This window comes from Zalophus californianus, chromosome 10 (assembly GCF_009762305.2).
Source record: "Zalophus californianus isolate mZalCal1 chromosome 10, mZalCal1.pri.v2, whole genome shotgun sequence".
Taxonomy (NCBI): domain Eukaryota; kingdom Metazoa; phylum Chordata; class Mammalia; order Carnivora; family Otariidae; genus Zalophus; species Zalophus californianus.
The window spans coordinates 90,386,705-90,409,507 of NC_045604.1; the positions used below are offsets into that span (position 1 = coordinate 90,386,705).

Consider the following 22,803-nt stretch of genomic DNA (forward strand, 5'->3'; position numbering starts at 1 on the left):
TCCCCATGCAGCCGGCTGCTCACCTTCACCTCTTAAGTGCACCCTGACACCATCATGGAATTCCTATTTTGCGAGCTCCTTTGGGAAATTGCAAAAGCAGACGGCAGCTCTGAAATAATGAAGTTTATTTGCCAAGCAACGAACACGCAGACCGGGCTGGAGGTGACCTCCCTGACACGCGTGCAACGGAAATGATGTGGCATGATTTCCACTTAGGGAGTCTGGGGGAAATCTCGTGCTCTCTGACACAAGGCCACTCTCCTTGGGCGAAGCTGCCTGTGGAATCCCTGATTCCACCTGCTTCTACTTGCCTAAGTCAGGTGCCCATCGCCATGAAAACCAAAAAGTCAAAATCGATTTGATGTCAAAGATGACATGTGCACTGCACCACAATTCAGCTTCTGTGCAAGCGAACAACATTGGCAGCACTGGCACCGAAGTTGCCTTTTGAGCAAACCTGAAGGCTACTCTTTGTCTTATTTTGCATAATTTGAGGGGTTCTGCACCGCCCCCCAGAAAATGACCATTTACATGAAAAAGCGGAAGTAGAAAAAACAGAGCTCTTGGCCAAGATCATACCCCTGTCGCATGCATTTGAAGGCAATCAATTTCCATTGCAAGAAGATGAATCCTCTGCAAAATGTTGCAGGTACATATTTATAAATTTGAGGGGGATGGGAACAGAGCTTTCAGCATGTTGTCAGAGAAATTTATGAGCAAAATGGAGCTGGAAGCATCCGAGGCATTAATTCTAACTAGCAGGAGTGGCAGGTGAGGGGTATATCTGATCTTTGGGTACAAAGGAGAGACACTGTATCATCTTAAAAAAGCAAAACCAAAAACCCAGCATTTAATATGCTGCCTTGAGTTGAAGAAAGAGAGTGAAGTCGTGGCCACCCTGGAAAGGAAAGTCCACCTAACTCACAGGAGTTACCTACGCAGTTACTTTTGTGCCAAAAAGAAAGCAACGTGAGATATACTGCTCTAAGGTGTGATTTCACGTATCAAACGTGATTGACGGACCATTCAAAATTACAACTATTCTAAAGCTACAGGCAGAAAGGAAAGGAACATTGTTGTTCCCCTCCTTCACTACGTACACTTTTGTTCAAGAGCCCCTTCCAGATTTCCCGAGAAGCTTTTCACCCTTTTGTGCCCTCGCAGCTGTGAGCCATAGGGGCGCGTGTGCCCTCGGTGGGCGCCTAGGAGCTTTGCTCAATCCTGCCCTGCCCCGGGGGGGGGGGGGGGAGGCACAAACACACACTCGCTCTTTCAACAAACAGGTACCTATGTTACTAGGTGCCAGGCACTTTGCTAGGCGCAGAGGGGAGAGCCAGCGACAGCTGGTGCCTTACCACACAGCTGTGAAGAGTGCTTACGGACATCTTGTGCAGTGAGGGAGGGCGTTCTATGGGGTTACCAAGGGCAGTGCACGGGCGGGGACGGGGGGCACCGGGACCATCACAGCTCAGCGCACACATGGGGAGACAGCACCGGATGTTGTAGGGGCAGTGAGATGGGGGGCTGGGGTTTCGTGGCTGGGCAGGGAAAAGCAGCGCTGGGCTGGGCTGGGCTGGGCAGTCCTGGGCTTGCGCAGCGAAACCAGAAAGTCAGCATCATCACATCGTGAGTCCTACGGTAATGACACCATAGCAGGATTTCCCAGGAAGAACGAGCGCCCCGGGACCCCTCTCCTCCCCTGCAAATGGCAACAGGGCACATGCCAGGTGACACGTGAACCGCCCACCCTGCACCTGCAAGAAGGAAGAACAGACGTTTCAGGGGCTGCCGGTCTCCACACGCCATTGTCCTTTGAGCAGATTGCCTCCCCCTCTCTCAACCACATTCTTGCCCTTCTTTATGACCTCTGGCCTTTCATAAATGTGACTCTAGGAGCTTCCGCTGCTGGGTTTCAGCGGCCATGGACACCTAATCGATAGCTTTTCATAACGATTTTCTCCCCAGCGAGGATGTTGGCCCAAACGCTGCAGTTACAAGCACACCTGGACTGAACTACACAAGGGCATCAAACAGCCAAAGAGGCAATTTGCCGGTTATGATTTTCGAGGGCCTGCTCTGTGGCTCCTGTGGGAGACAGAAGCGTCCTCCCACTGTCAAAAATGTCTCTTTGATCCCAGGTTGCTGATACTGCACCTGAAGGGGGGTTTGCTGGGAACACATTCCAGAAGCGTCCAAAACAGATCGTTCCAAATCCCGGGCCATGGAACGTTGTATTCGGAGTCCCAACTGTGTGATAAATTTTTGCTCAGAGAGATCCTTGAGCTGGAAGGATCCTTGAGTTGATTTTCTCCAAATTTAGTCAATCACATACAACTTCCACAATTCTGGCCATATTCTTGCACTTGTGTTTACTTCGTGTTTCTCTTTAAAATCCACTCACTTTTTTCTTTTTCTTTAATTTTGCTTACATAAGTCTCTGTCTTTAGGTTTTTGGTTTTTTCCCCTAAAACGTTGTTAGAATCACATATAAAAAACCAGTATCTCTTGCCATAAACAAGAGGCAATTGTAAAAACAAATCCAGAGGAGGAAAAGATTTAGTTCTACCCAGGTGGTGTCGTGGTGTTGGGGATGTGTTACAGGCCTGTGAACACCAATTCTCTTCGATATAATCAGAAGGAGGCAATGAAAACTGACAAAGTCATGTGCTCACAATGCGTTTTGATGTATGTAATATGAGCGCGTGTCATCCCAGATCCCCTCAAGGGTCGCCCCAGACCACCCGGTTCATGACACATTCACCTCTCAGGACACCCAAGTCCAGTCTAACTCTGTAATTCTATAACAAAGACACTAAGAACACTCAAGTCATTTGCCCAAGGTCACAAGGCAAGTCCACGAACTTACCAAACCTAGAACATGGGTTTCTTGTTCTTTGGACAGAACTACTGGACTGAGATTTCCTTCCCTCGTGGTGCAGGACCCTGAGCACCATTTAAGATGATTCCTTAGAAGTCCTCAGATTCCCCAGCGGGGCTGAGCTCTGGTCACCATACTGTCAAGCAGGTATCCGTCACCAGCCCCTCCTCTTCCCTGCACTCCCTCCTCTCCATCGGTCCTGCTTTTGGGAATCACTACCTAAATAAACTCCTGCACTCATGTTCTTGCCCAAACTCAGACATATAGTAGGGTCAAGAGTGCCAAGCTCATGCACTCCAGATAAGGTGCCTGGGGGCGTCACACTGGATAGAAACTGAATAGGAGAGGACAACTCCTGTCCCACTCAGCGAGGGCACGCTCTCCTGGAGACAGAGCAAGCACAAAGCCGAGGGACGCAACAGAAGGAAGGAGAGAAAGAGACCATCCATCAGCAAGAGAGTTAGATTGAAAATCCGCGCTACATGGGCGCCTGGGCAGCTCAGTCATTAAGCGTCTGCCTTCAGCTCAGGTCGTGATCCCAGGGTCCTGGGATCGAGCCCCGCATCACACTCCATGCTCCGCGGGAAGCCTGCTTCTCCCACTCCCACTCCCCCTGCTTGTGTTCCCTCTCTCACTGTGTCTCTCTCTGTCAAATAAATAAACAAAATCTTAAAAAAAAAAAATGAAAATCTGTGCTACAGTGGGAAACACCGCCAAGAAATCTGGTAGTTCCAGGAGGCAAAAGACGGTTATGATGCTGGTTTCAGGTAAAAAGGCCTCCTTGTACCTTCAATGTCCCTCACCCCACCTTGCCGGCCCCTTTTGCTAATGACAAAAATAGGAGATATCTGTGTCCACCCTGGGACCTGGGGACACGCTTAACTCACATGCCGGTAGTTCCAAGGATTTTTTTTTTACGAGATGTAATTAAGATAAGACCACAAGAGCCAAGACATGGACACAACCCAAGTGGCCACTGATAGGGCAATGGATAAGGAAGATGTATGTATTCATGACGGAATATGATTCGGCCACGGGAAAGAGGGAAATGGGTCACCTGTCTACTGCCACAGAGAGGGGAGAATGATCACCAGGTACATGGAAGGAAAAGGCAGTTCAAAAACTTGGTATGAGGAATCAGAGTGCATGTCATCAAAGCAGCAGAGTTGCGGCAAGAAACAGAAGTAAGGTCAGAAAATCGCTGGCTGCATTCTCAACGGGACTCAAGAAAACATTACATCCGTGCATCGTGGAGAGGGAATGATCTAGGGGCAATAACAGCTGAAGAATAACCAATAATGATGGGAAACAGAAAAGCCAGGACTGGGGCTGGAACCCCAGATGCCACGTGTCAAACTATGGGTCAGTGAATAGAACACGTCAAGAGAAACAGCAATCAGAGGCAAAGGAAGAAAGTCCTGGAAGAGGCGAGAACCAAAGAGGACAAATCTGCAAAACTGATGAAGATTTTTAAAAAAATTTTTTTAAAGATTTTATTTATTTATTTGAGAGAGAATGAGTGGGTGAGCACAAGCAGGGGGGAGGTAAAGGAAGAGGGAGAAGCAGACTCCCCACTGAGCAGGGAGCCCGATGAGGGGGCTGGATCCCAGGACCCTGAGATCATGACCTGAGCTGAAGGCAGATGCTGAACCGACTGAGTCACCCAGGTGCCCCCTGAATAAAAATTTAATGGGGAATCCGAATGAATAGATAAGGTGGGTGCTATTGATCAGAAGTGCTAGTAAGTGGTGATGTGAAGTCAGGAACCACACCTGAACATATCCTGATGAGATGTTTTAATTGAAACAATAGAGAAAAATTATATAAGCATCTAGGCAGGGGAAAATGAAATAGTTTGTCCGCAGAGGGAAAAAAATGAATCCAGCTGACATCAAACTTCTCCTCTGCCATATACACAGAAACACACACACACACACACACACACACACACACACACACACACACACACACACACACACACACACCCACCCTAAGATAATAGGACCACATCTTCAGAGGTATTTTTGAAAAGATGTTGTCCTAAAATTTTTAATTCTGCCAGATTATTGCCCATGCATGAGAAAAGCAAGAAGAGTGTCTCTGAATCCACAAAGGACTCAAATTAAAACACTAACTGAAATTTTTTTTTTCTTCCTAAGAGTTTGTCCACTGGTTGAGAGATAAAAATGAACTAAAGAAAGGTATTAATTATGGAGAAAGGAAGGTGAGGCTCGGTACCCGTAAACACAGACTTCTGCTGTTACTATGGTTTCGAAGCTGAAGTAGGACATCAAATGTAGCATTTGAAACAGAAGACACATTACAGGAGACGATTTAGTAACAATTACTTAGCAGCAAAGTCCCCTGCAACAGTGGCTGAGGCTGCCTGTTTTCTGTGGCTCCTGGGCATGACCTTTCCTCAGTTCTCTGCTAAGACTGTGGCTTTTAGCTGTAGCCCTTGTCTAACTCCTCCCGTACCTACACTTTCTCGAGCGTGTCCACGATTTACCAGCAGATAGAGTCTGGGGAAGATGCTCCCCCACTCCCCGCCCAGGCCGCCGTGCTGAAAATTAGTTTGAAAATGGTTTTCAAGATCATGCTAAGAAAATATCTTTGAGATACATGGAGTGCCTTATGAGGACTAAATATCAGATTTTACCTACTTCTTTTGCAGCATCATAAAGATGCTTAAGTCCTTTGGGGATTTTTTAAAAGTCTGTCGTTACATGCTCTTTCTCATTCCTAATTTTGCATATTTGTGTTAGCTTTCTTTTTTTTTTTTCTTGATTAGATACCATTGGTGTTTGTTGATTTTATTGATCTTTCAAAGAATCAGTTCTTGGGTTTATTATTTTTTTTAAATCAAGGTTACTGCTTTCCTAGATTAATCTTCTGTTTTTATCTTTCCAAAGGACTCCTTCCTTATGTTTGTTACATCATTCGGCTAACTTCTGGGGCAGAATCCTTAGTCAATTAATCTTTTTCATGTCATAAAGAAGCCAAGGTGCTGCAGCATCCAGCTTTGGCTACATCCGACTGGTTTCAACACATATTATTATACACATTATCATTACTTTCTACATATTGCACACCTGCAGTTTTGAAATTCTTCATTTACCTGAGCAATTGAGAGGTGCAATGTGAACTCCCAAGGTTAGCCTTTTTGTGATTTATAAGACATGGTGATATAAACATATTATTTGGTAATATGGAGGAAAACAGAAGTCTGAGACAGCCCAAGGAATCAAAATTGGTTGCCCCATTGCATGCGAATCAGAATGTCGGGAGTCAGGCGGTGGGCTGCAGTTTTGGTGATAAGCCTTATGATATTATTTAACTGTTTAGACAATGTAGGCATTATTTTGATAAACATTAAAATCACAGAAGCAAGTGGAATAAAATACTGGGCAACCATAACATGGACAATGTTGGGGTGGGGAAAGGTTGGGCGTCATGATCCTCGATTACTTTTTGCGAAGGCTTTGTTTGGTCAGATGTAAGGGCAACCATTAAATGCACAGAAATAGCTTATGTAACTTCCACTCCAGTAGCGGGAAGAAAAGAAAGCTCCACTGATCCAATAGTAGAGTCAGGAGGTGGGGCGGGGGGTGGGGGGAAGAAGGAAAATGAACAAATGATAGAAAAAAGTCCAAATCGGTTGATAATCAGAACATACATAAACAAGCAAACTCTTATTGCAAGATAATTATCAGACTGCAGAAAAATATAAAAGCCAGCCAAATTCTATTCACCCAGAAACACATCTGAAATAAGATGACGCTAAAAGCATGAAGTGAACCCAGAATGAGCATCCTAAACCCCTCACCATCTCTTTGAAAAAGAGAAAGAAAAATCTCCAGAGGTAAAAACAATTAGCCAAAATTTTCAGAAAATAAATACAAATGGGCAGTAGACATGTTTAAATTGCTATCAAAATTTTTCAAATTAAAAGGAGATTATTTTCATGTGTTAGATTGGCAAAGATCAAGTTGGTTGTTGATAATCAGAGCTGACAAGGTTATGAAGGGAAAAGCCCTTTTCGGCTCCGCCAGTGGAGTAGAAATGCCTCCGCCATATTGTCATGGGGTAGGGGAGGGCTGGCAATTTCTATCAAAAACTTTTTTCTTTTACGTTTGCTTATTCTCAAACCCAGAAACTCTTCTTTAAGAGATTGATCCTCAGGGAAAAGAAAATGGACAAGACGCTTGCTGCTGTTTTTATTTTTAAAGAATAAAACGTAAAGACAATTGAAGTGTCTGTCAATAAGAGATGTGATGAAACAGATAATGGTCCAACTGAAGGCCTTTACTATGATCCTGTAGAGCCACGTGTACTGTGAGGGAAGGCTAGCTATGTCATACTGTTAAATGAAATTGCAAGTCGTAAAATGATGTAAAATAATATATATGCATGCATAGAATGGGATAGATGTGTCTGGAGGAGTAAAAAGCAGAATGCTAACAGTGGTTCCAATTGGAAGTACCATTCTGGGGGGATTTTTTTAACCCTTTTATCAGTTTCCTTATTTTGCCACAATGTGCAGTTTCTATTTTCATTTTTCAAAGAATATACTCACATAGCTCAAAAAAACATAAAAGGTGTGTAGTGACAATCTCCCTCCTACCCCATCCCCATCCACCCAGTTTCTTGTGTGTATCCTTTCAAAATTTATGTATGCAAAAGTAAGAAAATTCAGAAATATGTTATCCCCCCCCATTTCACACAGTCTGTTTTTCGCCTTGCTCTTTTCTCACCTGAACAATAGATCCTGAGAACGTCCCACATCAGCGTGTATTCTTTACCCACTATGCTGAATTCCACCATGTGGCTATTATCTTTGTGTATGTGTGTTTTCTTACTTCTTCACTTAGAGATGAATCATAATCAGAAAAGCCTGAGTATTTGTATGCTGGGGACCTTGAGGACAGTGACCGATGTCAGACACCTTGATGTGTAGTATGATCATCATTTTTAAAATAGGTTAACATGATTTACTGAAGCCGACTGTATAAGAGCCCAAATAGACCAGGTAACGTCGAGAAATAGAAATGGTCTTTCCCTCAGTGGAGGAAGGGAGGCTGGGCAGGTAGGCACCAGGAACGTACCCATGCACACGGCCCCTGCTCCACTATGGTCAACGCACAGACCACCCTTCGCCTCCTCCCCGTCGCTGCCTTCATTTACTCCCTGGGCATGCCCCCCCACCCCCACCCCCACCCCATGCCCTCCTTCTTCAGCTATTCGGGCTCCAGAGTTCTTGCAGCCACTTTGTGAATCCGATCACCACCCACAGGCTGGCAATGCGCAAACTTCTGCCTCCAGCCCAGGCAGCTTTGGTACAACCACCCAAGTAGTGTCTTAGCCACCTAAGAAACCCATTCAAACCAAGCCCAGTAGAAAGTGCGGTTTGGGGAAGGATGCTAGGGGAGCCTGGTGGTTTCCGTGGCTGCTCTCTGTCGTACGCATGGTCTCCGTGTCCAACTTCAGACACCACGGGAAGAGAGAACATGACTGGGTGCCCATCTTTAGCCATGGCTGGGAAGTGAAGACTTGTGGACTGTAGGGCTCTGGGAAGCATGGTTCTTTACCAAGTACTGGGAAGAGGGAAATGTGGGCACCTCCAGTCCACGGTGCTCTTCCCCAGCTCTGGGGGTGCTCTGGCTGGAGAGGGTGTCCCTGCTGGGTTGGCTGGGGGTGAAGGGTGGGGGGAGCAAGGGGATGCCTCTAGCTTAGTCCTTAGGCTGTCTGGTGGTTGGGAGGTTAGACACGTTGTCAGTACATTCTGAATTGTTTTGTTTGAGGGGGAATCCTTGGATTCTTCTTCCAACCGTGGTTTGTGACCCATTTTTCCCCCATGCTACATCTCTTCCAACTGTCCCTGGGAATCCCAGGCAGATCTGCTGTCCCCCAGTGGGCAGTCTGATTACAAGGCACATTTCCCACTGCTGCTTCCCACAGTCCTGACCTCAGCCCCTCAGGGGTAAGCCTGGCTGGACATCTGTGCTGGCCACGGTGGTCCCAGACCTCAGTGGAAACTTCCCAACCTTTGCTTCAGATCCTAGCATTGTTCAGGACTGGATGCTGGGATGGCGGCGGGCAGGGGGGTGGGGTTACTGATTCTACTTCGCAATCAGGATGGAAGTGAGGGAGGCTGGTGAACTCCAAACACATGGGAACTGGGTCACCTTTTGGTAATTAGGATTTGGGGCATAGCATGCCCATCCGCGGCAGAGTTCTACAATCCTGGATGTTTTTTTTTTTTTAAATCAAGGGTTGTTTTTTTTTTTAATCTTTAAAAGTATTACACAGTGAAATAGACTTTTGACTGGTGTTCAGCTCTATGAATTTTAACACACGTATAGATTCATGTGACCGCCATCAGTCTGGATACAGAATGGCCCCATCACCCCCAAAAAATCCCCTTATCTGCTTCTTTATAATCATACCCTCCGCCTGTCCTCAACCCTGGCAACCACTGATTTGTTCTCTACCCCTGTAGTTTTGTCTGTTTGAGAGTATCATATAAATGGAATCATACAGTACATAACCTTTCTTTCACTCAGCATAATGCCTCTGACATTCATCCAAGTCACAGTTTTTTTTTTTGTTTGTTTTTGTTTTTTAAGGAGCAACAGATACAGGTTCTACATAGGTTGTTTAAATTGGAATTGTAAAGCAACTTTGGGTTAGCTCTCAGGTAATAGAGTAGAGAGAAGGTACTGGAACTTACCAAAACCAGAGTCCAGATAAAATTATACAACACCGATCCGGGGGGGGGGGGGGGAGAAAAATCTAAAAATACACCAGAGCTGGATCTTTTCCTCCAGTTTTTCACGTCTCCATTTGCTTTTCCCATGATGCCCCATCAATTTGCAATTAAAATTGGAATCACAGCTTTTGAAACCACCCAGACTTTGTAATGTCAGCCAGTCCCTCCCAAGCTGTTGATGGACCATGACAAGCAAGTATGATAAAATAATACAGCGACTTCAAAGCAAGAGGGATCTAAGGGGGTTGGCCAGTGTGTCCCCCAATATACATACACAGCTGAAAAAGAAAAATGTAGGTGGCCCACGGACACGACTTGAAATGCCACCTAATCACATCACTAGAAAATAATGAACTTTCCTTTTTCTTTCTGTTCAAATCTTCCGATTACATGATGGAGAGAGTCTTAGGTACTAAAATGTTGTTAACGCCTCTCTAATGGGTTTCGTTCCCTCTCTCTCCTCATCAGAAAGAATGAGAGTGCCTCAGGCTGAGTATGGGCTGAGACTTGAAGTGCGCTGTTTGGTTTCTATGGACTTTGTGTTTATGACAATTTTCTACTCCGGGCTACTGGGGATTCTCACATACGATGGTGACGTGAAGTTTCATGTTTAAGTAAATCTGTTTAAAGCAAAAGTTATGAGTGGACTTTAAAGTCATGTGAAGTCAGTATCTGTAGACACATCCATCCAAAGGTAAATCATGAAGATGGTCCCCAAGTGACTGAAGGTCTTAATGTGCCGTCAGATTTCAGACAGAACCGTGAAGACCCAGTGCCTGAGGAGGCTTGCAGACAAGAATGCCCCCCAGGCACCACAAAGCCCACTCTTCCACCGACAGTTCAAGCATCGAGGCTCTCAGTACTGACCATGCAACCAATCCCAAAGGACCGCCCTTCCCATGAAAGCTTTGCTTGGCTTCGGAGGGAACTGAATCATCTCTGACACAATGGGTCCTCCTCACGGACGGCTGCCTTCTTGGCTCCATCCTGATGTCTCCCCCCAGCATCCTCTACAGCCCTCACCCGTGTTTCACTGTCGTTCTGAAGGTGCCAACTCCTGATCAAGGCTGAACAAAAATTCTTCCAGGCTGATCTTTACGTCCACTCCTTGCCCTTCCCTTAGCCTCTCCTTGTTGTTAGCAAGATCCACTCTCCAGGTTGGACTTCTGTCTCCACCAAACCACTGAGTCAGAGAGGCAGTCACCCTCTCTGCAAGCAATGTCATCTCTAAAGCATGTACCGCTGAGCTGCTCTGCCCTATCCAGTTATGAAGTCCAGAAGAGGGATGCAGAAGGATGGAGAGCCTGGAGCTGTTCTGAACGGCACTGCATGCCGGGGACAGTGACCGAGCTGCACGCAGCAGTTTGGGGGCAGGGATGGCGTCACCAACTCAACATCCTCCAGGGACTCCAAGGGCACCCACGGGAAATGACAACAAGGAGCCCAGGGGATTGCAGGTTCCCTCCCTGGGGGCCAGCTCTAGAACCACATGGGTTTCTCCAACCATAGGTCATCCTGGCTCTAGAATCTTCTCCTCCCTATTGGTCCAACTGAAGACTGAGAAGACTCCAGCTTTCCCCACCCTGACAAAGGCCCACGTCATGCCTCTTGTCTTCCAGGCATGCCCATCAGCTTAGTGATGGTCACACCTCCTCCAAGCATGATCCAGGAAGGGGGAATCACAATAGGAATAAAATCTAATGCATACTTAGGACATCAAATCAGTACCACAACCTGGGAGGTAGGAACACATGTCATCCCCATCTCGCAGAGCAGAAAGCAAAGCTTAGGACAGTAGTGACTTACCCCACAGCGAATATAAGCCCGAGGCAGGACTGGCAAGCAGCCATGCCTGTTTTGACGACCCAGCCCAACAAAGTCACAAAAGGACAGTGACAGGTTACATCCAGCCTCCAAACATGTTCTACAGAAATTGTGAATCAGTAAGACACAATTATAAATTGAGATTTGCTTTTTTTAAAAGATGCCATATTTCAAGCTTGTTCTAAAAAAGGAAAAAACCTAGAAGATCTGGCAATAAATCTGTTGAGATTAACTAGGGGTTGTCCCCCCTAAATGGGACAGCGCCCTCCCTAACTGGGACTCATCCTTATCGTCCCTTCTCTTCACTGCCCCACAGCCAACTTCATTTGCTCACGCATGTGTCTACAGAGTCCCTGGAGGATGCTGAACTTGTGACGCCATCATTGTTCCGAACTGCTCCTCCACGAGATGCAAGGTCTGGGCAGCTCGGTCACGGCCCCTGCTCACTGCTTGAGCCTCTCCATGCTTTTACACACCTCCCTGGGCATCAGCCACCCAGATGGGAGGGTAGAGGTGCTCGGGGGCTCATGTTTGAGAGATGACCTTGAGGGCACACTTGTCATTTGAATGATGTCCAAATTTGAGTGCCTATCAAAACGGCTTTGATAGAAGTACCTCCCAGAGTCATTTATGCCCATTTCCCCCTCTTTATTTTTGGCAGGAAAGAAGAATTAAGTCAACTTCTTTCTCTCCTGGAGAAATGACGGACACACAGCAATCGGGCCAAGGTGCTCCAGGATTTCTGGTTAAGGGAGAGGTCTGTGCTAGAGAAAATACCAGATGGAGGGACCTCCAGTAGGGATTTTGCCACCGCAGAGCCTTGCGATGACTTAACTCATTTTTCACAGAATTAATAATTCAGGTCCCCCATGGTTTCATCCAGAAGTGGCCATAAACTGCAGAGAGTTTAACCAACCACTTCTGAAAATGGGATTGATCCTGAGAAATGCTACCTCCACTTTCAGCCACCTCGCTTGAGCAAAATGAAAGCTGTTAGGTGATTTCATATCTTCATTAAAACCATCAAAGCAGAAACATTGCAAAGAGGCTGCCAAAGCAGAGAACATTTCCCCATGCTCCGGCAGCTTTGGGGAAGTCAGGGAGACGCAGACCCCGATTATCTTGCAGGAAGGCGCTACGGTGTTCAGCTCTGTTTGAAGGGACCCATACACGCAAGCCCCCTAAATCTAGCAGTGCCAGCAAGGCCGCTACCTTGCCATGCATGCTGATGAGGCTGGAATGAGAATGAGAAACTGGGACGGACGGACGGACACACACACACACACACACACACACACACACACACACACACACACACCTGCCTCTTCTGGGTTGGAGCAAAGCTAATTCAACCTTCAAAGGATCTCAAGAGGTTACTTAAGAACACTGCAATTGCAAAAATAGCCTCAAAGACCCCTAGAAAGAGGGACTATGCCATCTCCCAGCCTCCAAGCTACAGTAGAAAATGATTTTCCTGTCTTTGGTTAGTTCAAGGACACCTACAGACAGACCCCTGGCCAGTCAAGCCAGGGGCTGTCGTAGGAAGTGTATGAGGATCAATCCCCAGCACCACTACCATCCTCAGCCCACCACAGGCTTCCTTGACGCCCGTTCTCAGGCCTTGCCACAGTGAAATCCCTCAGCGTATCCTACTATGAGCCTTCACACTATACCCAGCGTCCGACACAGACGATGTCTTTGAGTAGGTGACATCTGAGCTGGAACCTACATGACGTGAAGCAGCCAGATCTAGGATACAGCAAAGGCCAAATCCCTAAAGCTGAGGCACTGGCCCCCCAATGCCTCTCTAACCCATGCTGGGTGGGGACCCCTCCTCTGTGATCCCACCATGATCTCACAGTCCCTCTGCTAGTCTCGCTCCTGGACTTGTGTGCCCTTCAGCTCTTTGAAGGAGAGATCCTATTTCCCATCTCTCCTTTTCCAGGGCTTGGCACAGTGCCTGGTACATAGCCGGTGGTCAACAAATGTATGCAGGACTGAAATCAGAAGTGCAATCATGGCATGAATGTATTTAGAAACACCCTTGACCTCCCTACCACCAACATCAGCCACTCCCTTTGAGAAATCCTCTCTGCCCCCTGAGACCCAAATAACACACTGCCTCCTCCAGGAAGCCTTCCAAATTTCTCCCAATTGGATTTCATCTTCCTTCTGTGCTGCTATAGTTCTGCTTGGATCTCTAAATGGTATCTCTCACCATCTGATTTTCCATGAGAATCTCGTAACCGCATCAAACCATGAAGAGTCCAGTGGCAGGACCCATGTCCTATTTATCTCTAGCTCAATACAGGCTGGATGAAAAAAAAATCAATGACTAATAATGACAGGTAACCCTTGTTGGACACCTTCCACATGCCAGAAATCTGAGCACTTGTGCATGTTATCACTCAACCGATCCTCACAGCAAGCTTACAGGGTGAGGCAACGTGATTCGTCCTGGTGTGCAGACGGAACTGAGGCACAGAGAAGCGGCCGGCTGGTGGGCGCACACCTGGTAGGTGGTAGAAGGGAGAGCCCAACCCGTTCATTCTGGTTCTAGAGCCAAGTTTTTAATCACTGCACCCAAACTGCCTGCCCTGGGGCTCTCTGCCTCCTTACCCCCATTTTGAGGTCATTTTGCCCACACCCTTTGAATCTGGGCTGTTCTCCCTCCTTCCAATGAGATGCTTCCTTTCATCCCGCCCCCCAGGAGCACTGCTCCCCCAAGAGTCATGGCTGCAATGCCCGGAGCATCTCTCTCCACCAGCCTCGGGGAGGATGCGGGACTCCTTCACCCAGCTGTGAGCACCTAGACGGGCGGGTGGCGGGGGCGGGGGGGCTGAGTTCGTAGGAAGCCACCTCTTCATCAGCGCTGATGGCTATCTGCCCAACTAAAGGCAAGCTCCGGGAGCCCTGCTGTCACAGACACCCTCTAAATTGCTGCTGCTAGATACGGTTCTATCCAGGGACAATAAGTCCCAGGGACAATTTTCCCCTGTGGAGCTCCCTCTATGGAGCTGAGAAGGCCAAAGTATCACCTTGCCCCGCCACTAGGTTGGAGTCTCACATCATGCATCCCAGAGGGAAGGGACTTGGCATCCTGAAAATTTAAGAAGACACCCTGTTTTGCACGAGCCTCAAGATTGAAAAAAAAAAAAGGCTCGAGCCCCATTTCCATAAGTTGCCATAAATTGCCGAGTCCCTAGTGGAAACAACTTTATGTCTGACTTTTGCAACATTGATGCCTGCAGGTATGTATGTGACGACCTGCGTAGATCTGATAATCGTGCGGAAGAGTGCGGTTTTTCCACCCATGGGAACAGTGAGGAAACCAATGGCAACTTTGAGAGGGTTGGGTTTTTTTTTTCCCTTTAAATACCTGCTATACCCTTTATTCTGGGAACTCCTGTTCTTCTGAAGGCTAGACTCCCTTGTAAATATTGCAAGTCAAAATACTTCTTGAACGCTCTTAATTTGTTTGGAGTTTTCCTTTGGCTTGTCTCTTCCAATCATTAACACATCAAAGGAATCTGAAAGCTAGAAACCTCCCTGGATTTACTTGGGGTGGACTTCCTGCAAATTCTAGCAGCGCTTCCCCAGATGGGATGTCGGCTGGATGGCCCATCTCGGTAATCTGGAGTACTCCACAGACCTACTAAATATCACCAGGTAGTTATGAATTATTTATGAAGTATCTCACTGTGAGAAAATTTGTTATTTTTTACATTTTGTTTCCACTCCTTCCATTCTCCCACATCAAGGAGAAAGGAAAGGCTCACACTGAAATTAAGATTTCTTTAACTAGCTCTTACTAGTATCCCCTAGTACCATCTTTTAGACAAAGTCACAGCAGGCCACAGGCTTGGAACATTCTAGCCATCTGAGGAAGCAAACTTTAATGGCACTGTTTTGTCTTCAAGCTATTTATTCTTATGATTCCCTTCTAATGGCACATGAGGCTGGTTTTCCATGTAGGGTGGTTTTGAAATCAAGTTGTTTTTTAAAAACATGTATTTGCACTCTCTCTGCCTATCTTGCGTTGGGTTTACAAACACACAGCACATCTCTAGAAGGACACGCAAAAGTGGGGACCTGTGATGACTCTGGGAAGAGGGACCACACAGCAGAGAAACAGGGGTGGGAAAGAGGGGGATAATTTTCACGGGACATCCTTGTGAAGTTTGCATCATGTTTCCAAAATATTCGCACTGAAGAAAAAAAATAAGCCCAATTCTTTAAGAAAAAAATCACAATCTGCAAATGTGCTAACGTAAACAAAAATATTAAGAACATAAACAGTAGAGGCCAATGCCAGAGTTTGGCAAATATCGTGAAGGTGGCACAAGAATGTCCGATGCTTGGAAGACGCACCCCTCGGAAGATGGCAGGGAGCAGCCCCCGGCCTCCACCCCGAGCAGACACCCAGGTTTCTTCCTCATGGGAGCTGGTGGTCATGGGCACGGAGCCTCTGATTCCAAAAGCTTGGGAAGACACTGCCAATGGACTTGCGCCCAGGGAAACCACATGTCGCCCCAGCCCCAGATAACCCGGTCAGCACCCCTGGCCCAGGTGCCTTGGAAGAGCATGCCCAGTAATAACCCCTTGCCCCTCTCCCTCTGCCATTATCTTGCTGAGAAAGCCGCCCCCCCCGCCCCCCCCCCCCCCGCAAGGGCAGCACTGGGCCAAGAGCCCAGCTGTGTGGCTTGACAGGCAGCAATTACATCTGAAATGCTAAGTTATTTCCACTCACTGGTGGCTTTTACCCACCTCGTCAAGCTGCCCATGGACTACAAAGCACCGCAGCCCCTGAGGAGAACAAAGTGGCAGCAAGGGCTGGCCTAGAGCAGCCTGGCACGGAGCCTGGCACACGGTAGGCATTTGACAAATACACGGATTAACCTGCCCCGGGGTCGGTTCTGGAGGAGAGAGGGAGTCCCGTGGGTTCAGCTCAGCTGCAACCTCTCCCACCCCTCCAGCCTGACTCACCAGCCACATGCCTGTCTAACTGCCCCCCGCCCCCGGCTGTGGGGCCCTCCCAGTCCTCCAGGGGACCCCAACTGATAGAGGGCTGTGTGCTTCCACCCCTCCCCCCTCACTCCATCACTCAGGCATTCAGGGCTGACTCACAGAGGTCTGACCGAAGGGGAGGAGGTCATCCCCAGTCCCACGCGGCAGGTGCATGGGCGCATTAGCAAGCGTGCGGGCGGCCACAGCTGCCGGGCACCGACTCTGCCCTGAGCCCGTTAGGGACTCCTGGGATGTGCCTCCAAATATCTGGGCAGTCCAGCAGCCCATGAAGAACGTGCCCGCCATGGCCTCTTATTACCTCCTTGTGGGAATTGGGCCACACTTTCTCATGTCAGAAGGGATGTTTTCGGGGAGATGGCATCGGTGATGCAGATCTAAAATGGGCGCAGCCCCCTGACCCATCAGAAGAGGCCCCTGCTGGCCAAAGAGACAGCAACCCGGGGCTCCCGCCTGGGCTGGCACTTGCCACCTAGCGTCGTGCTCTTTGGGGGGGTCCAGTGGGTCCCCACGGCAGAAGGCACCTCTGAGTGAGAGTTTCCACCCAACACGGAAGCATTACCTCACTGCGTCTAAGACCCCATCAACAGTCAGATACCCTCATTTCAGAGATGTTAAAATGTGGGGGGAAGTGTGCTCCTGGAATCTTTGATAAATGATATTTGCTGATATTTACACATCCAAAACAGCCTTAACAATACGGGGCACCTGAAAAGCACCAAGGTTGTCGGGGTCTTTTCCCCCCTAAACAGCCACACACCAGAGGCCATGGGAAGAGCCCGTCCTAAGGCAAGCTGTCCCACTGTCCCTGGAGGCTCCAGCGGGGAGCGAAGCCAGCTCTTCAGGACACGTCTCTGGGCCCTGACGGTCCTGCCTGCCCATCCTGCATGTTCCTCGGTGCCTGACAACTGGACACATGCAAGAGCTAACTATTATATCCCCAGCGCGCCACCAGGCTGACAGCGAGCATACGAAGGACGGGGGATTTATGGACTCAATGATTTCCTTTAATCAGCATGGATGACATCCTCCTGGACTGAGGCAGGAAAACTCCTCCGAAGACCTGTGTCTGCACAGACGTTGTAATCATGCATGCAAGGGCACCCGTGTGGGGTGGGCACGCACATGCATCTGTGCAACACCTCACAGGCACCGAGCAGCCCGTGTCCAGGTGTTGCTCAGCTGGTTAAAGACGGTAGAGCCTTCTGCCTTTGGTCTTAGTTCTTTCTAAAGTTTGGCTTTGCTATTAGAACCTCACTTCTTGATTGAGAGGAGCTGGAACCAGTGATAGACTGTATTCTCGGCTTTTGATTCTCTGTCTCAAGACGGTTGCGTCCGGGGCACATGCTGTGTCTTCTCTGCCTTACACCCTCCCCAACACCACCATCGATGCTGAACAAATAAACAACCTGAGATGTGACGTCTAAAGTTTACAGGACAGGCTTATCTATCAAAGTGTCTTCACCAAAGCACAGAGTCAATGATTGTGTCTTAACTCGCTCATGGTGGCATTTCAATTTAGAGAAGGTTCGGCTCCTCCTCACACCCCGCCCTCACCCCCTGGCCATCCCTGAAAACTAGCAAAATCAAGAACACTTCGGATGGAACTCAGCTCCCCCTGAGACTCAAAAAACTACTAAACAATGCACCGTGTATATCTCCTGATGAAAGATGAAGGCCCTGAATAATTCTGCCTCACACCCAACCCTTGCTCCACGAGAGCAACCCACATGTGATCTCAGACTGGGAGCAGCCTCTTCGCATGTTCCGTCTTACTCAAGTTTCACAAGATTGTAAAGCAGGTCAGAGATCAGTTCCATTTTTAAAGGTGAGCAAACGGACACCCAAAAGTGTGAAGCAACTGTTTATCGATGCCAAAGGAAGGAAGCGAGGGAGGGGGGGAGGGAGAGTGGGAGGAAAGCAGAGAGAGAAAGAAGACCGAAAAATAAAAAAGCAAATTAAAGCAGAGCTGGAGCTAGAACTTAAGACCGGGACGCTACCTCGTCTATCATGGAACTACTTTTCTAGCAATTAGTTAATTCCTCAGCCCCATCTGGTAACAGCCACAGGGGTGGAACCCAATAGCTTTAATAGTACTAACAGGACTGACGCCAATCCAGAAGCCTTGGAAGGGACGCGGCAGTAGCCACAGCGGCACGAGTGGTAACGTGGCTGCCCTGTCTTTATACCCCACAGACTTTTCCAGCGCACTTTCCCACACAGGGTTTCATTCATTCTGCAAAACCACCTTCTGCCATGGTCGCTACCGGCCCCATTCCAGGAGGAAGCGGAGACACAGGAGGACCACGGTTGGCCAATCCCACAGCATCTGGACGCCCTCCCTGGTTCCCTCGTCAGCCTGCTGTCGCTTTGCCCACCTGTCCGAGCATCTAGCCGAGCCCACCCTGCAGGCCCAGCTGCCACCTTGGGGAGGAAACCGGGAGAGGGGAACCAGGCCAGACACGCACATTTGGGATGGAACTCAGAAAAACCTCTAAGGGGAGGGATCCCAAAGCAGAGGGCTGGGCTCTCCTAGGGTGGCCCAAACTGGGCTGGTTCCCAGGAGGGGCTTGGGGTCGACACAAGGCGGGCACAGGTTCTGCCTCCTGGTCTCTCTGGCTGTATCACTCTGCCTTCAGGCACCGTGTGTCACCTCTTGACTTACCTCCACAGAAAGCAGGCTCTCCTTTGGGTTGGGAGCGAAGCTGGATTTTTCCATTGTCTCTCTGTACTGGGGCCCCGGGACCCAGGAAGTTGTCCCCGGGGGCTTGGCCATGGGCAGATTATAATGCAACGCATGGCCTGCTACTCTGCCACGCTGAGCTCTGCCTCTGGGAAACACAGTCCGCCGCCATGGGTGCTCTTTGGCCATGTCTACCCGGGGGACACTGGCCCTACGGTGGCAAGCTGTGCAGAGCAGGGGCCAGAGCGCTTGGCTGGAAATATGTGCACACGCACACCCACACCCACACCCACACGAGCATGTAGATACTGCATGCCAGGGACTTCTGGCTCATCAACTTGCTTTGTGACCCCATTTCAGATGCTCTCTGTTTTGGGGGCTGCAGTTTTTACATTGTGAAATGACACGGGCCGTGGGCAGAAAGAGGAGCATCCTATCACCTGCTGTCCGAACTCACAGAATTTGGGGATAAAGTGAGAACATGGGTTTTAAAGGATCCCAGGAATCCCTGTCACTTCTACAATTAATGCATATTTCTTAAGCAATAATAAAGGATGAAGCACATGCAGAGAAATGTTCTGGAAAGTCTGGAAACAGCATCCAAATGAGGCAGCATTACCTTACCTAGAAACGGCAAACCACAACCAAACCCCTGGACTCTGAGGGTGTGGGTCTGCAACGAAGAGAAGTGCAAACCACACAGCTCTTTCCTGAGCTGTACACTCCTGGCCCTCCTGGGGAAGCGGTGGGATGGGGCAGTTTGCACCAGAGCTCTGGGCTCATCGTTCTAGAAAGGCAAAGGGTGAGAGCGAGGGTAACTCAGACCCTGGGAAGTGGGGTAGAGGAAAGAAGTGGACCTGTCAGTGTGCTTAATGCTAAATAAAACCTACCAAGACTCAGCTGAGAATTTCAGCAGAATCCAAATGTGCTATTAAAAAAAAAAAAAAAAGGCACGGCTCCCATCTCTAAGGTTCACAGCTAAGCTGGCTTAGAATCACACATGCCAAGGTTAAAAATAAAAAGCAGCCATCCCTGAATGACATGGGCTCTGGGAAGGAAGCCTGGGGTAAGATGTTTGCTGGTGAACCCGGGAGAGGGAAGTGCAGACACTGGGTGCAGGGTACTGGTGTTTACTGGAGGACACAATATCTAAAAGCCAGATGCTCAGAATTTTGCTATTTTGCACTTAAAAGGCACTTCAAACTGGCAAAGGGTTTCATAATGATCTTCAGATTTTCCATCAAGGGAAGCCTGTTATGCATTAGAGTATGACCACGGCTGACCCACACAGGGTTCTGCTGCTCCACACATTTGCCTCCCTCACCCTGGGGTCTGGCTCTGACGCCGTCCTCACACACCTCGTACACCCAGATGGGATGCCTGTGGGTCACAGCATGGAAAGCACCAGACCTACCATTCTGTGTCACTCTATTCCATTAAGCCAACATAATGGTGCTGGAACCACCAACAGGCCGCATATCCCCTGCTGGGCTCCAATGGAGACAGAGTGTGTGTCTGCCTCTTAAGGACAGTACATGTCCCATCCCTTGGCCCCACAACCACGAACACTGCAGGTCAGGCCTATCGGCCCCATTACCCCCCTTGCAAATCCAGGACCCCTTATTATGACCCCAGTGGGGTCCCCCTTCTAATGAAGTTTTCATTTGTCCAATATACTTATGACTTCTACTCTCTAAAGGGTTTATTTTTATAAACATTTTTAAAAATTAGCTCTAGTTACTGTTACTCTAGTCAGCTACCATGTTACTCCTCCCCAGCTCTATGGCTATGGAGACATTTCTAGAAGGTCTTCAAGGAGTCAGGTGAATGATGGGAATTCTGTGACCCACGTGTTCACCACCACCCTGGGGGACGCCCTGACTCAGCCCACATTTGGGCCAGTCCTACACCACAGAACCATACAGGGGTTGGGAGGCAGATGGGCCCTGAACAGGAGAGGTGGTCACCTTCCAGAAGCTTCAGGCTATCCCCAGACACCACCAGCCTGGGTGACTGTCATCCCTGGAAGGGCAACGGAGGAGTGAACAGTCTGGCTGTCCCTAGGATCCAGCCAACCCTTATCTGAGGTGCCCACCGTATCCCAAATTCCACATCCTGGCTGCCGGTTTGGAAGCACCACCCACGGCAGATGTCTTTTTTACACCTTGAAGGCACTTTAGAAAGACCTCGGAAAGCAGATGAGGGAAGGGACGATTTTCCTGCCCATTGTGATGGATGAGAAAATCGAGGCTCGAAGAGTTTCAAGTATTTGCTCAAGCTAAGTGACAGCATGACTCAAATCCAGGGTTCCTTTCCACTGCCCAAGACCACTAACTCAGGGTCAGAGCGACTGGGGGCTCTCAGCCGAGGCACAGCAGCAAAGACCTGGGTGGGGCTGGGAATGACCCTCCAGAAGGGACCTTCCTCATCCCCACGCCTCTCTTGGGCCAGCGCCGAGCCCCGCCGCAAGGGGGCCCTGTTCGGACCTTTCCTGCTCAAGGTCCTTCAGATGTCTGGAAAGATCAGCGAAGGTCAGGAGAGGGCCCCCTTCCCCGGGCACCCTGCTCCACCCCAGAGGCTGGACAAGCTGGCAGCCCACCAGCTCGCCCTGAGGTTGGCTAGAGACCCCCCTTCCCTTCCGGCGCCTCCAGAAACAACTGCCCTTTGCCGTTCGAGGAAGCGTGTGGTCTACACCATCCCTGGGAAGTTCTGGGTAAATCCTGCTGGAGTCCCCCCCTGTGTCAGCCTGAACCCACACAACGAGCCGGATTAAGGGAGAGAGAAGACGCAGGAGAAGGCCCTAAGGATGGACCCGACTGGGGACCCGGTGCGCGGAGTGGGGCGCTCCCTTTTACCTGTACCAGTCCAGCCCGCGACCGTAGTTCCTGTCGAAGAAGTGGGGCTCGGTGCCCAAGGCTCGCACGTCCGGGTGCACGCGGATGAACTCCAGCACGGCCCGCGTGCCCCCCTTCTTCACGCCCACGATGAGGGCTTGGGGCAGCCTCTTGGTGCCCATCTTGGCCGAGCCCGAGTGGTTGGCAGCCGGGAGGCGAGGGGCGGGCGCGGCGGCGGCGGCTGTGGCCGCGCTGGGAGCGCCCGGCGCGCTGGGCGTGGGCCCCGGGGGATCGCAGGGGCGGGACTTCGGAAGAAGTTTCTGGCCGCCCGCGCCGTGGCCGCGGAGGCACCGAGGCGCGCCGAGGAGGCGGCTCTGGCCCAGGTCGTCGCAGCAGCACAGGAGGCTGTAGCACAGGTAAGTGCAGGAGAGCGAGAGCGTGAAGGCGAAGAGCAGCCTGCGCGCCCTCCGCGGCTGAGCTGGCCCCGCGCGGCCCAGGACCCTATAGGCCATGGCTCCATGGGCCCGCGCCGGGGGTCATGGTTTCCGGGGGGCGCCGGCGGCGGAGCTGCTGTGGCCCTGCGGCCGCCTAGAGGGCTGGCGCGGCGCTGCCCCGGCCCCGCGGGTCGGGCGTGGGGGGCGCCGTCTTCCCCGGGCGCTGCGGGCCGGGGCGCGCACCATGCCCGGGGATCCCGGGAGCGGCGGCTTCTCGGGGCACAGGCTGCTGCGCGTCCCACATTTCCCCGTCCCGGGCCCCGGGCGGCGCTCCTCGGGTCTCACATGCGCCGGCT

At 49.8% G+C, this 22,803-nt stretch overlaps 1 protein-coding gene across 1 annotated transcript in view; it reads right to left on the reverse strand.

The window, feature by feature from the left end:
* The window catches only part of HS3ST2 (heparan sulfate-glucosamine 3-sulfotransferase 2), a 100,088-nt gene extending 77,556 nt beyond the window's left edge, over positions 1–22,532 (reverse strand). The window contains exon 1 of the mRNA XM_027610706.2: positions 22,035–22,532. Within this exon, the coding sequence (XP_027466507.1) occupies positions 22,035–22,525 (491 nt within the window). The 5' untranslated portion in view covers positions 22,526–22,532. The remainder of the gene's footprint in view (positions 1–22,034) is intronic.
* Positions 22,533–22,803: the final 271 nt, after the last annotated feature.